The 16,609-nt window shown below is 28.5% G+C and overlaps 1 protein-coding gene across 2 annotated transcripts; it reads left to right on the plus strand.

The window, feature by feature from the left end:
* The first annotated feature begins 3,817 nt into the window (after window positions 1-3,817).
* Window positions 3,818-11,674, plus strand: LOC117927388. 2 transcript variants are annotated; one of them, XM_034846896.1, is made up of 5 exons: window positions 3,818-3,881; window positions 4,423-4,503; window positions 10,396-10,456; window positions 10,562-10,808; window positions 11,347-11,674. In XM_034846896.1, the coding sequence occupies exons 3-5, from the start codon at window positions 10,442-10,444 to the stop codon at window positions 11,658-11,660; spliced, it is 576 nt and encodes a 191-aa protein (XP_034702787.1). In that variant the 5' UTR covers window positions 3,818-3,881; window positions 4,423-4,503; window positions 10,396-10,441; the 3' UTR covers window positions 11,661-11,674. The 2 variants fall into 2 exon arrangements, with proteins under 2 accessions (XP_034702787.1, XP_034702786.1); XM_034846895.1 differs by lacking the exon at window positions 3,818-3,881 and adding an exon at window positions 4,142-4,286.
* The last annotated feature ends 4,935 nt before the right edge of the window (window positions 11,675-16,609 follow it).

Here is a 16,609-nt window from a genome sequence, read left to right on the forward strand (position 1 = left end):
TGTAGATATATTACACTTTCCTTTAGTATAGATGCATTAAATACATGAGAAAGGGAAAAGGATTTTTGGTATATTTTATGATTTTGAAGATTAGAAAGGGAAAATTGCTACTATTTTGGTAACTTTATTTTTTCAATCTATTTATAATATTTTCTAAAAAGAATAAAAATTCCTATTTTAACCAAAATTCTAAAAGTATATTAAAAAGTAATTTGTAATTTTAGGTATTATAAAGACAAATTGCAAATTTTAGATTAGTTAATATATTTACTCAAGGAAAAAAAAAATTCAAGGTGTTTGGGACAAATTTCTATTTTGACTCTACTGAGAAGTTAAAATTGAAACCAAAACTATTATTTTTAAAAACAAGATTAGTATTATAAAAATTTCATTAAATATGAAAAAAAAATGTTATTGTGTAAATCAAATTTACATGAGAAGTAATATTTTTCTATCTTATATATTAATTAACTTTTTCTTTAAGCAATAGATTATTTTAACAAAGTTAGCTAGACAGGTACAAAACTTCTTATTAAACTTAAAAAAAAAATGCTTTTGAATTTTCAAGAGTCAGGATGTGGGGGCAGCCCCTAGTACTTAACCACGTTCTTCATAAACAAGCGTGCGACCTCATCCGCAGTGCAGTTGGCAAATGCCACCATGAAAGTGGCATACTTTGAAAATATATCGACCACCAACATGATGCTTCCAAGTCCTTGTTGGTCCATGATAATTTTTTTTTCAAGATCCAAAAGGATTATTCTTATAAGAAAAAAAAAAGAAAAAGAACATGTCATTCTTACAAGAGCAATTTTTTAACCCTTTAGTGGGAGCCTATTCCGAAGTACCATCACAGTATAGAAGTTTTGGAGTGTACATGGCTATTTTTATAAGCATATTTGTCTTGAGTCCATCAATTGCATGGATTCCATGGCAGGTTATTGTTGATAGAATTACAAGGGAAGAGATAAGCAACATATTTTTAGCCGTAGGATCTAGCTGCTTGTTTTTCTGTTTGGTTCTGAGCAAAATTGAAAAAGGCTTTCTTAGAATTCAACATATCAAAACTTGCAAGGATGCCTCGTCCTACTGTCTCTTTTATTTGGCCATTGAATAAAATTTTGTATTGACCTTGACTTGGACTTAAACCATTTTGCTTGCCCCACAAAATTAAATGTTTTTCCTTTTTTAGCTTTGAAAGGATGCTTTCTTTTCACATGGAAGAGTCAAGAAGTGCTATAATTAGACACCCAACAAAGAGATTGCAAGGATTGTATGTAGATGAAGACTATATATACTGTCAAGCAATTAGGTGGGAATCATGAGGTGGGTTTGGTTTTTCATGGTGAAAATATTGACAGACTTGTTAAGTTGGAGTTTCTAGGCAAGATAGATTTAATCAGCAAGAAAATTCTAAGCCCCTAAAATTAGTGGGACCCCAATTTTTTTTGAGCAAATGTTAAGGTTATGTTTGATTATCAAAAAGTATTAAGAAAAGAAAAAAGTATTAAACAAAATGATTTTTTTTAACAAATATAATTAAATTTAGTTAAAACTTTGTCTTTTAAAATTATTTAATCTTTATATACAGGAGTTAAATAATTAAAATTAATTTTGATTGCTATATAAAAATAATTTATTGAGTAATTTAAATATATATATTTTTATTTTTTTTTATTTCCTTATACTTTTTCTCTCTATTTTCTTTCTCTACTATTTTCCCTCAATTTTTTCCAAAATCAAACATAACTTGAGTGGAAGGAGATGAGGGCATAGCAAAGTGGAAAATTTTATAGAAGATTACAACATTAGAATTTTCAAAAAATTTTATAAACATTTTTATAGGACCGGGATTTTCCATGTTTGTTCTTTTTGTGGTATTGGCGACCTTGCCATGCTACCTGCTTATTTGGTTTTATTATTTTGAAAAAATTATTTATTATTTCATTGGAGATCTTGATTTTTTTTTTTAATTCATAAAAATGGTTTTTATTTGCTCATAAAATTGAATTTTAGGCCCCATTTGTTGAACATGTTCTATTTGGATACTTATTTTGTATTTCCATTTTCTAGAAAATTGAGTTCAAAACATGAAAAAGTGAAAACGCCAACTTGATTTTTTCAAATTTTTTTAAGGAAAGTGAAATTTTTTTTCTAAAAAGTGAAAACATGAATGTAAATAAAATAATTTAAACCAATATAATTTACCAATAATATTACAATATAATAAATCTTCCTTTTTTTTACCAGAAATATTATATTTTCTATTTTATATTAAAATTGTAGATATATTGCACTTTCCATTAGTATAGATGCATTAAAATTTTATATTACATTATATTTTCTATTATTTTTCCTTTGTTAATTATAGATTATTACACTATTAAAATGAAATTTTCTATTACACTATTAAAATCACTAATAGAGAAAATAAAAAATTAAATGTAATTTAATTATTCAATTATTTTAAGGATTATTTGAAAGGGCAAATTGCAACTATTTAGGTAACCTTATATTTTCAATTTATTTATAAATTTTTTTCTAAAAAGGATAAAAAATTTCTATATTAACCAAAATTTTAAAAATAGTTTAAAAAGTAATTTGTAAATTTAGGGATTAGAAAGAAAAATAGCAAATTTTAGATTAGTTTATATATTTACTCAAGGAAAAAAAAATTTCAAGGCGTTTGGGACAAATTTCTATTTTTGACTCTACTCAAAAGTTAAAATCAAAACCAAAACTATTATTTTTAAAAACCAAATTAGTATTATAAAAATTTTATTAACTATGAAAAAAAGTTATTGCATAAATCAAATTGCTAGGAAAAGCAATATTTTTCTATCTTATATATTAATTAACTCTTTTTTAAGGCATAAATTATTTTAACAAAGTTAGCTAGATAGGTACAAAACTTCTTATTAAACATATAAAAAAAATGCTTTTGAATTTTAAAAAGTTAGTAGTCCAAGGATGTTCTTAAAATGCTTAATAAAAATCATTTCCAAAACAATATGATTTTCTTGAACAATAGTGGAAGTATAGATGTAGTATTTAAATATTTTGTATATTCAATGATTTTCGTTTCTTATTTTCCTCTCATAGTTTTCACAATAGTTACAATAATTGAGTTTTTTTTTCTTCATATGTGAATAAGGTTTTGAAGCTGTTGTTTGCCATTTTCTCAAGTGGGTCTCTTAGTAATCATTGACAACATTTTCATAATTAAATTCTAGAGTTTGGAGGTATGTTATATATGACATTTTTTTTGGCCAAATGGACCTTTAATAATTTCTCAAATGAAACAATGTATTGTTATATATTAATTTATATGTTTTAATGTTCTATTTTAAGTACACATTGTTATATATTTCTAAAACCCTCAATGATAATTGGGAAGACAATGAAAGTTTTTTACTACTTGTTGAGTGTCCAAAGATTTGATTTTGGTTACATTTAGAAACAAAAAAAAGCATTATAAACTATATTTTTTGAAGTGTATAGATCTAGGAATTTGCTTCAGCAAGCTCAGACTCCATAGTCTTGTGGGTTGATCAGATGCAACTAATCAATGTAAATCCACATCAAACAAGTTCTTATTTTCACTACAAGAAAAATGAAAAATGAGATATGGAGACATAATTTTAATAGGTGTCAGAAAAATCCACAACCATAGAGTATATATAGCCTCACATCTACTTGAGCCGTGGGTGGAAGGAGGTTCGCACCCGTTTTGTAGCTACGGGGATTGATTGAGGGGTACTATAGGAATACTTATAGCTATAGCAAGTAATGAGTTGTTGCTATATATGGCACAATAGGCAATAGGCGTATCTTCTTTGGGCAGCTAACAAATGGACCCCTGCCATAGATCCAATATATAAGTAGGTAATGCTTCTCCCACTCACCTCGTACTGAGAACCAAATTTTCTTCCATTGTTGTTGGTGCGAATCTTCAATCCTTTTAGACCTTTGTTTTTTTTTTTTTTTCCCTCACTAATCTTTCAATAGTTTTAAAGAAAAATATGAAAAGTCTTCAATTCATTTTTTTCTTTTATTCATTCACTGTTTTTTTTCTTTATTCTATGATTTTCAAGGTTTTTTTCATCGTCATTTGTTTTTTTAGGGCATTTGTGAGAAGATTTGGAGGCTTTCTAGGTTATCCCCCTCGAACAAACCCTAAATTGGTTTTTGCCAATTGAGCATTTTAGGGTTTCAACTATTTGAGTAGATTGTATACCTCAAATTTGTTTGCTCCTTTTCATCTTGAGCTCTAAAGTTGTTCTCAGGTTTGCATTTTTAGATCAACATAAAGTGTTTGGGAAAGTATTGATTCATATCCTTCTACAGGTATGTGTTTTTTGAGATTTTGATATTTGATCCATGACTTAGTCTATGTGCTTTTTGTTTAATGTTGGAATTTAGGTGGGGAGACCAGGGTCTCAAAGCACCAAGAAAGGGGAAAGTGGTCCTAAGTGTTCTATAATAAGAAAGAGGATTCAAGGGGTATGTAGTTTCCTATTTCTTAATTTTTATTCTCTTCTTGTTGAATTTGGAATATATCAACTAAGAAATTTGGTGTTGGTTTTGAGTTTTGTTGAGATGAATTTACTAGAGATGGTAATTGGAATCTTGCCTTGGTTATAAATTGAGTTTATGAGGTTTTGTGGTGGTGTTTCTATTCTTTCAACGCAATGATAATGGTGTTTCTTCATTAAATAGTATTTGGGGTTCAATTTTGTATTTTGTTCAATCTTGGTATAGTGATAGATTTTCTAAGAAACAATATTCACTATAAAAGAATGTAATGTATTTTTGTTTAGGACAAGTTTTGAATCAACAAATTATGATTCGTACCTATTTTCTCCACTGGAGACAATGATGCAAATGATAAGAGTTATCTCATTGATATCAAATGCAATGTATTTTTGTTTATGACAAGTTTTGAATCAACAAATTATGATTTGTACCTATTTTCTCCACTGGAGACAATAATGCAAATGCTAGGAGTTATCTCATTGATATCTCATTTGGGATGACTAGAAAGATTGTGAAGTTGATCACCTAAAAAACACATACTCTATTGAAAATCTAAACATGATTCCATAGAGGAGCTAAAAGATTCCTTCCAAAAGTTAAAGAAAATTTGTAACAAAAGCTGAAAGATTTCATACAAAAGTTGAAAGATTCCTTACAAAATCTAAATAAGATTCCTTGCAAAAGTTGAATAAGATTCCCTATAAAAGCTACATAAGATAATGAAGATTTTGAAGAGGACCACCTAACAAACCCATACTCTAATGAAAAGCTACAAGATTTCATAGAAAAACCTATAGATTCCTTGCAAAAGCTTAACAAAACCTCTTTAGAAGGTGAAAGATTCCTTGCAAAAGTTGAAAGATTCATTTCAAAAGCTGAATAATATATTTTATAAGAGCTTAATAAGATTCCCAACAAAAGTTGAACAAGATTATTTGAGAGTGCTTAATTAATTTTTTTGTAAAACCATAAATTTATTTGGATTATAGTCATAAAGAAGAAAAAGGCATTGCTCCTTATCCATTGAAAATGTATTTCAAGGTAGCACATATAACCATTGCCAAACTATAAAAAGAAGCTCATGAAAATTTGTAGTCTTTAATAGACAAATAAAATGAATTTTTGTTAACCACATTTGAGTTTAATGACATCCATAGAGCACTTTATTCAATCATAGACATAATACACCCATCATTATTAAGACAATGAGGATTTTGCTAATGGAGATGACAAGGAAGATTGTGAAGGAAACCACCTAACAAACCAATGCTCTATTAAAAAGCTAAACAAGATTTCATACAAGAGTTGATAGATTCCTTTCTAAAGATGAACAAAAATTTCTTGCAAAAGCTAAATGATTTTATGCAAAAGTGAAAAGATTCCTTACAAAATCTAAATAAGCTTCCTTGCAAAACTTGAATAAGATTCCCTGTAAAAGTTGAATAAGACAAAAAGGATTTTCTTAATTGGGATGACTAGTAAGATTGTGAAGGGGACCACCTAACAAACCCATAATCTAATGAAAAGCTAAAAAATTTTACATACAAAAACTGAAAGATTCATTGCAAAAACTAAATAAGGTTCCTTGCAAAAGCTAAATATGATTCCCTGTAAAAGTTGAAGAAGGTTATTTGAAAAAGCATAATAAGATTAATTTCCTTCAAAACTTGAACGTAGTTCTTGAAAAAAAGCGTGATAATTTCCTACAAAAGTAGAATGATTCTCTTGCAAAAGTAAAATTTTATGTTATAAAGATGTCAAGTAGTGTTTAAGAAGTTTGAGTTCTAGTTAGAACTCCCATATATATATATATATATAAGGAGTTCTTAAAGCCCAAGGAGGTAGAAACCCTCTCTTATACTAGAAGTATTATGCCATGTTTTCTTTAGTGTAAGCTCATTTTTATTTTGTAATCCAATTTAAAATCTGAAAGCAACTTTAGCAATTTGATTCTTATGTGTCCATGAATTGATCTAGTGAAATTCTTAAAATGAATCCACATGAAAGAAGGTTTTATTTCAATCGTGAAAAGAAAGAGACATCATGAGTTGAATTTATTGACTTGAGCTACAATGATAATGAAAAGGCTCCTGAGGATGCAAATAAGAAGCAAATGCATACTAAGCTTGAATGTGAAACATGACATTGTCTATAGGTTTTTTTTAAGGAAAGACTAGTGGCTTTTTCTTCATTGTCTATATTGAAACATTAGAGTGACATGATTTTTCTACTTTAAAATATAAGGTTTGGAAGATAGGACAACCTAAAGAATAAACAATCCTCTTCAACATTACTATTCATGGGCATGATGAGTGTGCAAACAATAATTTTTAAAGGTAATGAAACTTCCTGTTACCTTTGAGCATCTAAAAAATTGATTTTGTTTGGAAATGAGGAAATTAAATAATTATGTTGATATATTTAAGTAATTAAATGTTAAATCAATAAATGAGAATTAATATGCCTTTTAAAAAAAAAAAATGAAAAAAGAGAAAAAAATCTTGATAATTATCTAAAGAAAGTGCTTAAATAGAGTCTTGAGAAATAAGTGGATGCTATAAGTCTTTATATATATATATATATATATATATATATATATGTGTGTGTGTGTGTGTGTGTGTGTGTGTGTGTGTGAGAGAGAGAGAGAGAGAGCGTTGAGTGCATATTTTACTTATATGTCCAAAATCCATTTGACACTCACATGTTGGTGAACAATATATTTTCATTTTTTTTTTGTCTCTTGTTATAGACTCTCAAATTTTGAGATACTCTTATTTTTTTATTTAATTTTGGTACCTCCTTTTTTTTTTTTTTTTTTACATCATGATGATTAATAGTATTTTAATGGAATATTTTGTTTGTTTGTTTATAGTTGCTAATGAAAAGGATCAATATTTTGAAGTGTCTAGATCTAGAGCTTTAGCAAGCTGAGACTTTGTAGTCTTATGGGTCGATTAGATGTAACTTGTCAAAATGAATCCATATCAAATGAGCTCTTGTTTTTCTTTGCACCTAGTCATCAAGAACTAATGTTATTTTGTTAAGAGGCAATAATAATGTCCTATGGGTGATCAAATGTAAGTCTTTAAGTAAATCAACATCAATGGAGTTCTTGTTTAAGAGATAATAATGATGAATAAACTTAAGACTCATAGTTCTTTGGGTTAGTCATATGCAATTCTTTAAATAAATCCATATAAGAGGAGTTCTTATTTGGGTTGATCAAATATAAATTCTATAAATAAATCTACATTAAAGGAGTTCTTGTTTTACTTGTATCTAGGTATTAGGAGCTCATATTATTAAGTTGAAAGACAATGATAGTGTATTATGAATTGATGAGATGTAACTCTTCAAAGAAATCCACATCAAAGGAGTTATTGTTTGAGGGAAAATGATAATGAATGAGCTTGAGACACATTGTCTTGTGGGTTAATAAGATGTAACTCTTTAAATAAATGCATGTTAAGGAGTTCTTGTTTTAGTCTATTAAATGTAACTCTTCTAATAACTAACTTGAAAATTAAATCCAAATACAAAATTCTTTTTTGAGTTGATCAAATGTAGTTTTTCAAATAAATCCACGTTAATGGTGTTTTTATTTAGGAAATTGCTTAAATCCACATCAAAGGAGTACTTTTTGTTTGGGTTGATGAGATTTACTAGGAAGACTTGTTTCTCAAATCAATAAGAATGGTTAAGTTTTGATGTAAAGATAGTATATATTAGGTTTTTATGGAGTTAATAAATGTAAAATACATTAAAATTAAATTTTTGAGAATCTTCTGTACTTCTTGTAAATTAGAAATGAAAAACATGGAAGATTTGTGAAGCTTCCAACTTATCTCCCTTCATGTAAGTTGACATGAAAGGTTCTTTAGAAGCATTGCACCGAGAAAAAAATGACCTAGGCGCCATTGGAAAAATGTAGTCCTTAATTTAAAATTTATGTTTTAGGTGAGAAAGTGTTGATTCATCTAGAGAACATGTTTTCCCTTATAAATTGTGAAAAGACATTTTTATGATTTTTTTTTTTTACCAATTTTTTTACCATTTATCTCGTGGATAATTTCTAACTTTTTTTTTCCTTATAATTTAGATGTTGCCTTGATACATTTTATTTATTTATTTAAAGATAGAAAATAATAGTGACTTTTATATAAAATACAAGAATGTTTGAGACAAATGTTAAATAGATAATTATTTTTAAAGATTGTTGTAAAAGTAGTTTAAGTACTTTAGTTTAGATTTTTTTTTTTACTAGTCCAAATTTCAAGATTTTTAAAGTAATTTTGAAGAGAATGACATAAGTTTGTACTTTAGCATAAGAAATATTATGTTTTATGTAGAAGTTATTATTACTTCTGATTTTTTTTTAAAAACAAAGAGAAAGTGGAAAGTATATGCAAATGATAGCTTAGTGGTTTGTTTTTCCATGCTTAAACTTCTCAATTTTATGGTTGACCTTCAATAAATTTGTACCATTTCTATATTTAATATGAATTTTATATGATGATTGCTATGGGTAAACTTTTGTTCATATATAATGATCTTGTAGCAAACAAGTATTAATTCCCAATGAAATCAACCTCTAACTTTGGTTGGTCTGTGATAATCTTTTTGCAAAATGCAAAAGGATTATTCTTATAAGAGAAAAGAAATATAAGAATGTGCATCCGAACAAGAGAAAATTTTATAACATTTCAATACGAGTGTATTCCAAAGTACCATCACAGTATAGGAAAACTTGTTTTGGAGTGTACATGGCTATTTTGTGTAAATATATTTCTCTCAAGTCCCAACCAAGAACATCCATGTGAAACACTCCTTATTTTCACAAGGAAAAGAATTAAACCCATTTATGTAGATCATAGTATGATACTTCATAATATTCTTACCAATAACAATCTTAATTAATTAAACTCATTGACACTAGAAAACAATATAAAGAAGCTATTTAAAATAGTTATTTTCCCCATGGAAGGGCAATTGTGGCTTATTATGGGCTAGGTGATTCATTGAGAGGTCATAGAGAAGAAAAAGCATGTTTCTTACCCATTGAAAATTTATTTCCAGTCAATACATATAACCCCATTGCCAAAGTATAAAAAACAAACTCATAAAAATATAGTCTTTAAAAAACAAATAAAATGAATTTTGCTAGTTAACCACATTTTAGGACTATGATATTCATAAAGCCTTTATTCAATTATAGACATTATGCCTCTGTTGCTATCAAGACAATGAGGATTTTGATGATTGGGGTGACTAGTAAGATTTTGAAGGGGATCACCTAACAAACCCATACTCTAATGAAAAACGAAACAAGATTTCTTAAAAAAGGATGAAAATTCCTTGTAAAATCTGAACGATTCCTTATCAAAGTTGAATAGGATTCTTTGTGAAAGCAGAATAAGATTCCCTACAAAATCTGAATAATATTCCCTGCAAAAGCTGAACAAGATTCCTTGCAAAAGCTGAACAAGATTCCCTGAAAAAGCTTAATAAGATTTCTTGCAATACCTAAAAAAAGATTTTCTGAAAAAGCTTAATAAGATTCCCTGCAATACCTAAAAAAGATTTTCTGAAAAAGCTTACGAAGATTCCTTATAAACCTAAACAAGATTCTTATAAAAAGTTGATCCTATAAAAGTTGAAGAATTCCTTTGCAAAATTAAAATTGTGGCTTATAAAGATGTTAAGTAATTATTAAGAGGTTTGAGTTTTAGCTCGAACTCCTTTATAGGAGTTATTGAAAGCTAAGAAGGTAGAATTTGAGTACTCTATTATTGAAATTGTTTTACATATTTTTTGTTTAATTAGTTTATGTTTTTTCTTTTCTTTTTGTTTGCAATCTAGTTTATAATCTTGGAAGCGACTTTAACAATCTTAGACTCGTACTCCCATGGATCGATTTGATGTAAGTCTTTAAATAAATCTATGTGAAATGAAGCCTTACTTTTCTCCTAAAAAGGAGTCATTAGGAGATCAATATATTGACTCGAGTAAAAATGATAACAAACAGGATTGCAAGGATGAAAGCAAGAAAGAAACGATAATGATTGGGCTTAGATGTGAAGCATGGCATTGTGAGGGTCCTCTTGGTGAAAGTGCAGGGCCTTTTTCATTGCCTATGCTTAAAATCTGGAGCGATGTTAACCCTTATGCTTTAAAATATAGGGTTTGGAAGGTAGGAGAATGCAAAGATCAAGCAATCTTCTTGAGGGATCTTATTCATGGGCCCAATGAACATTCAAAGGACAATTTTGAAGGTAATGAAATTTCTTTCTACTTTATGAGTGTCCAAAAAATTGATTTTGGTTAAAATCATAAAAAAAATCAAATGATTCTATTGATACCTTTGATAATTAAATGATTTATAATTAATAAATTAGATTTGCAATCAAAATGTACATTTCCAACTAAATCATAATTTGGAGAAAGTGCAAAAGTATACTCTTGAAAATATGCATGGTTGATATAGGAAGTCATCTTATAGAAATTTATGTAGTTCTAAATATCTTTAATCTCCTTTCATTTAATATGAACATGCATATGTACATATGTATATACATTTGTGTATGTGTATTTATATATGCCAAAACTTCTTGTTTTAGGACAACATGAAGTCTTTTTCTCTTAGAGATAGGACCATATGACATGCATTTAGGATCATTTTTTTTTAAATTATTCTTTATTTATAGACTCTTAAAATTTGAAATTCTCTTATGTTATTTTCTAATTTGATTATTTTTCTAGTTCATAGATTTAAGTAGAAGTTTAATCAAACATCTTTTTATTTATTTGTAGTTGCTGAAGAAAAGAAACAATCTTTGGGGATTCACCATAATGAATATAAGATGGGAGATGATGGTTATGATGAGCAGAGGGTTGCAAGTAAGGAAAAAAGGTCCTCTAAGATTGAATGTGAAGCGTGGCATTGTTTAGGTCCTCTTAGTGAGAGACCTGGGCCGTTTTCATTGCCATTGTTAAGGCGTTGGAGTGAAATTAATGCAGGTGCTTCAAAATATAAGGTTTGGAAGGTAGGACAAAGTGAAGAACATGCAATCCCTTTGAATGATGCTATTTCCCAAATTTTACCTATAAAGTCGGAGAAAAATTGAAGTTCTTTTATTAAGGAAACCTAAAAATGTCCTTAATTTCTTTCCATAAGGCTTATCTATATCTTGCTTTAGTGTTATCGAGTTTGCATCAAGTGAATTATTTGAAAAGAGAATGGATTATGGGACTATTTAAATTAATTATTGGTTGGCCTTACAGATATATTAATCCTACTAACATGCTCTTCATTCATATAAGTTTGCACAAAAGTTCTTTAGAAGCACTAGAATAGTTAAAAATTACATAGTGGTTGAAGAAATCATATTCAACAGCTGAGAATTCATGTTTTAGGAGAGCAAATATCCTAAAATTATTTTCTCTAACAAATTGAGAAGAATAGATTTCTGAATTTTTACAATCTATCTCATGAATAATTTCTAATTTCTTTCAATATTTAATTTAGTGACTTTTCTTTCAATGCTTAAACTACATTTTATGGTGTGCCTTCCATGAATTTGGATCATTTCTTAGTTTAACATGGCTTTTATTTGATGATTGATTTGACTAAACTAGCTAGTGTTCATATTCAAGGATCTTGTAGCAAAGTATTCCCAAGGAAATCAACCTTCAACCTTGCTTGTTTCCATGATAATGAACCTTTTTCTAAAATGAAGACGATTATTCTTATATATATATATATATATAAAAGAAATGTAAGAATGTATATGTGATCATTTCATCTTTAGCTCATTCAACAACAATCTCATAATACATATGCCTTGAAATCAACCTCTAACTTTTTTTGGTCAATGATAATCTTTTTGCAAAATGCAAAAGTATGATTCTTATTAAAAAAAAAAAAAAAAAAGAACATGTCATCCTTACAAGAGCAAATTTTCTAACCCTTTAGTAGGAGCCTATTCTGAAGTACCATCACAGTATAGAAATTTTGAAGTGTACATGGTCATTTTCTATTAGGATATTTCTCTCGAGTCCAAAGAAAAAAATCTATGCAAAACAAAACAATCTTAATTTTCTATAAGGAAAAAAATTAAACCCATTTGTGTAGATCATAGTATGGTACCTCAGAATATTTTTGCTAAGAACAATCTTAATTAAACTCATTAACACTAGAAAGCAATACAAAGAAACTATTTAGAATAGTTATTTTCCCCATGGAAAGGCATTTCTCCTTACACATTGAAAACTTATTTCTAGTCAGTACATATAGCCCCATTGCCAAAATATCAAAAGGAAGCTCATAAAAATCTAGTCTGAAGAAGACAAATAAAAGGAATTTTGCTAGTAAACAACATTTTATGACTATGATATTCATAAAGTGTTTATTCAATTATAGACATGATGCATCCATTTTTATTAAGACAATGAGGATTTTGATGAGTAGAATAGCTAAGAAGATTTTGAAGGGGACCACCTAACAAACTCATACTCTAATGAAAAGCTGAATAAAATTTCTCACGAAAGCTAAAAGATTCCTTACAAAAGTTGAATAGGATTCTGTGCTTTGATTTCCTGCAAAAGCTAAACAAGATTATCTTAAAAAGCTTAATAAGATTCCTTGCAAAACTTGAACAAGATTTTTTGAAAAAGCTTAACAAGATTCTCTGTAAAACTTGAACAAGATCCTACAAAAATAAAATTGATTCTATGAAAGCTATTTTGCAAAATTAAAATTGTGACTTATAAAAATGCTATGTAATTATTAAGAGGTTTGAGTTCTAGCATATACTCTCCTACATAAAGAGTTATTGAAATGCTAAAAGGTAGAATTTGAGTGCTCTATTATTGGTAGTGTTTTGCTTGTTTTTGCTTTATTTAGTTTAGACTTTTTCTTAGTTTGTAATCTAGTTTATAATTTTGGAAGTAGCTTTATCAATCTTAGACTCACACTCCCATGAAATTTTCTTATATTTTATTATAATTTGATTTTGATCATTTTTCTAGTTCATAGATTCAAGTACAAGTTTAATCAAACATTTTTTTTATTTATTTGTAATTGTTGAAAAAAAAAAAGAAACAATCTTTTGAGATTCGTCATTACCAACCTAAGATGAGGGATGATGATTGTAATAAAAAGAGACTTACGGTTGCAAGTAAGAAACAAAGTTCATCTAAGCTTGAAAGTGAAGCATGGCCATTGTCTGGGTCCTCTTGGTGAGAGACCTAGGCTGTTTTTATTGTCGTTGCTAAGATATTGGAGCGAAATTAATGCATGTGCTTCAAAATATAAGGTTTGGAAGGTAGGACAAAGTGAAGAATATGCAATCCCTTTGAATGATGCTATTTCTCAAATTTTACCTATAAAGTCGGAGAAAAATTGAAGTTCTTTTATTAAAGAAACCTAAAAACGTCATTACTTTCTTTGTCCATAAGGCTTATGTGTATCTTACTTTAATGTTACCAAGTCTACATCAAGTGAATTGTAAAAGAGTGGATTATAGAAGTATGTAACTTCAACTACTAGTTGGCCTTTTAGATATATTAATCCTACTAACATGCTATATATATGAAGTTCACTTGATTAAGGTATTGAGTAATCCAATTGAAAACAATTCTTGTTGGAGATACTAAAGCAAATATCAGCTATAAACCCACATTCTAAATTTACCAAGGTGACTTGTTTTGGGAATCAATCTGGCTGGTTAATTTTTAAAGAGTTAACTAATGTAAAACGCATTCCAAATTAATGAAAATCTACTTTCATTTCCCACAAATTAGAAATAAAAAGAACAAAGTTTTGAACTTTCTCTTGCTTCGTACAAGTTGGCACAAAAAGTTCTTAAGAAGCAATGGAATAATTAAAAATTACCTAATCATTGACGAAATCATAGTCAACAATTTAGAAATCATATTTTAGGAGAGAAAATGTCCTAAAATCAATTTTCCCTAACATATTGAGGAGCTAAAATCTATCTTGTGAATAATTTCCAATTTCTTTCAATTTAATTTAGTAACTTTTCTTTCAATGCTTAAACTGCATTTTATGGTGTAAATTTAGATCATTACTTAGTTTAATATTACTTTTATTTGATCATTGTTTTGACTAAACTAGCTAGCATATATATTCAAGGGTCTTGTAGCAAAGTATTCCCATGGAAATCAACCTCCAAGCTTGCATGTTTCCATGATAATTAATTTTCTTTTACAAAAATTGAGAGGATTATTCTTATATATAGAACAAGGAAATATAAGAACATACATGTGATCATTTCATCTTTAGCTCATTCAATTGGAATCCCATAATATATCTGCCTTGAATTTTCCAGGCTAGCTCAAGGAATGTGAAATTAGAAGAGATTCTAGTATTGCATTCATTTTAATGAAATAAATTTTAGGGTGGTCAACCATATGTATACGTGTAAATGTGATGTTTTGAATTTCAAGATTTGGTAATATCTCATTATAGGACCAAAGAGACTACCTTGGTAAGCTACCCTCAAAACTACAATAGCTAGTCTTCCAATACTTTATCAAGAGCCAAGACACTCCAATATTCTAAATGTACCATCACATTGTGAGACCCCTTATTAGAGTGTATATAGCTATCTCAAAGAGGTTATCTCTCTAGTCCAAACCTAGAACATCTATGTAAACATTCAATAGCAATCTCATAGTTCATATGCCTTGAAATCAACCTCTAACTTTTGTTGGTCCATGATAATCTTTTTGCAAAATGCAAAAGAGTTATTCTTATAAGAAAAAAAAAAATAAAGAATGTGCTTCTGAACATGTTTTTTATACAAGAGCAAATTTTCTAACACTTTAGTAGGAGCCTATTCCGAAGTACATCATTGTTGGAGTGTACATGACTATTTTGTGTAAGGATATTTCTCTAGAGTGTAAACCAAAAACATCCATGCAAAACAATCATTTTTTTCCATAAGGAAAAGAATTAAACTCATTTATGTAGATAATAGTATGGTACCTCATAACATTATTATCGATGACAATATTAATTAAAAGCTCATTGACACCAGAAAGCAATATAAAGAAGCTATTTAGAATAGTTAGTAGCATTTGCTTCTCACTTGCATCCATAGGAGTCAACAAGTTTAACTCGTGATGGCTCTTGCTTTTCACTAGCTAGCAAAATAAGACCTCTTTTCATGTAGATTTATTTGAAGAATTTAATCAAATCGACCGGGGGTATGAAACTCAAATTGCTGAAGCTACCTTTTGTATTGAAAATTGGATTAGAAACTGAAAAGGAGTATAAACTAAAGAAAACATGATCATAACACTTATAATGATTCTTTTTATTTATTTGGAGAGGTTGTTCAACCTTCTTAGGTTTCTAAAACTCATATATATATATATATATATATATATATATAAGGGGGAGACCTGACTAGAACTTAAATCTCCTAACAATTACTTAACATCTTACTAATTATTACTTAAAATCTTAATAAGTTAAATTAATTTATTAACCGTAAAAAGTCCTTCAGCTTTTGTAGGGATCCTTGTCCAGGCTTTGCAACTAATCTTGTTTAGCTTTTGCAAGGAATCTTATTCAGCTTTTTCATTGAATATTGTATAACCTTTACACAAATCTTATTCAACTTTTTGGAGGAAATCTTGTTCAACTTTTGTAAGTTGGACGGAGTCTTATTCAGCTTCTTTAGGGAACCTTTTTCAGCTTTCTAGGGAATTGTATTTATTTAGATTTAACTGGGAATCTTTGTTAGCATTTGTTCAACTTTTCAATTGAAGTATGGGTTTGTTACAGGGTCCCTGTCCTCATCACAATCCGTTACCTAGTTGTCCTAGTTGTTAAACACCTGATCATAATTGTAATAGTAGTCAAGCAGTCCTACTCATGTTTTAGCAATTAAGTGCTTTATAGGTGATTACTACTCAAAAAGTGCTCTTTTATAGCTTGAAATTAACTATTTTAAACACTTTTGAGTAGTAGTTAATACTTTTTAACTTAATTGGCACATTAAGAACCTAGTAAGGGTTACTAATCAGTTTTTGGCTAGTTTGGTGT

The sequence above is a fragment of the Vitis riparia genome, chromosome 12 (assembly GCF_004353265.1).
Source record: "Vitis riparia cultivar Riparia Gloire de Montpellier isolate 1030 chromosome 12, EGFV_Vit.rip_1.0, whole genome shotgun sequence".
NCBI lineage: Eukaryota > Viridiplantae > Streptophyta > Magnoliopsida > Vitales > Vitaceae > Vitis > Vitis riparia.

Bases quoted from the DNA above. Each gene is read 5' to 3' on its own strand.
- LOC117927388 (XM_034846896.1), top strand. The intron at 10,809-11,346 runs GTAATGAAATTT...ATTTATTTGTAG, and splicing joins TTCAAAGGACAATTTTGAAG to TTGCTGAAGAAAAGAAACAA.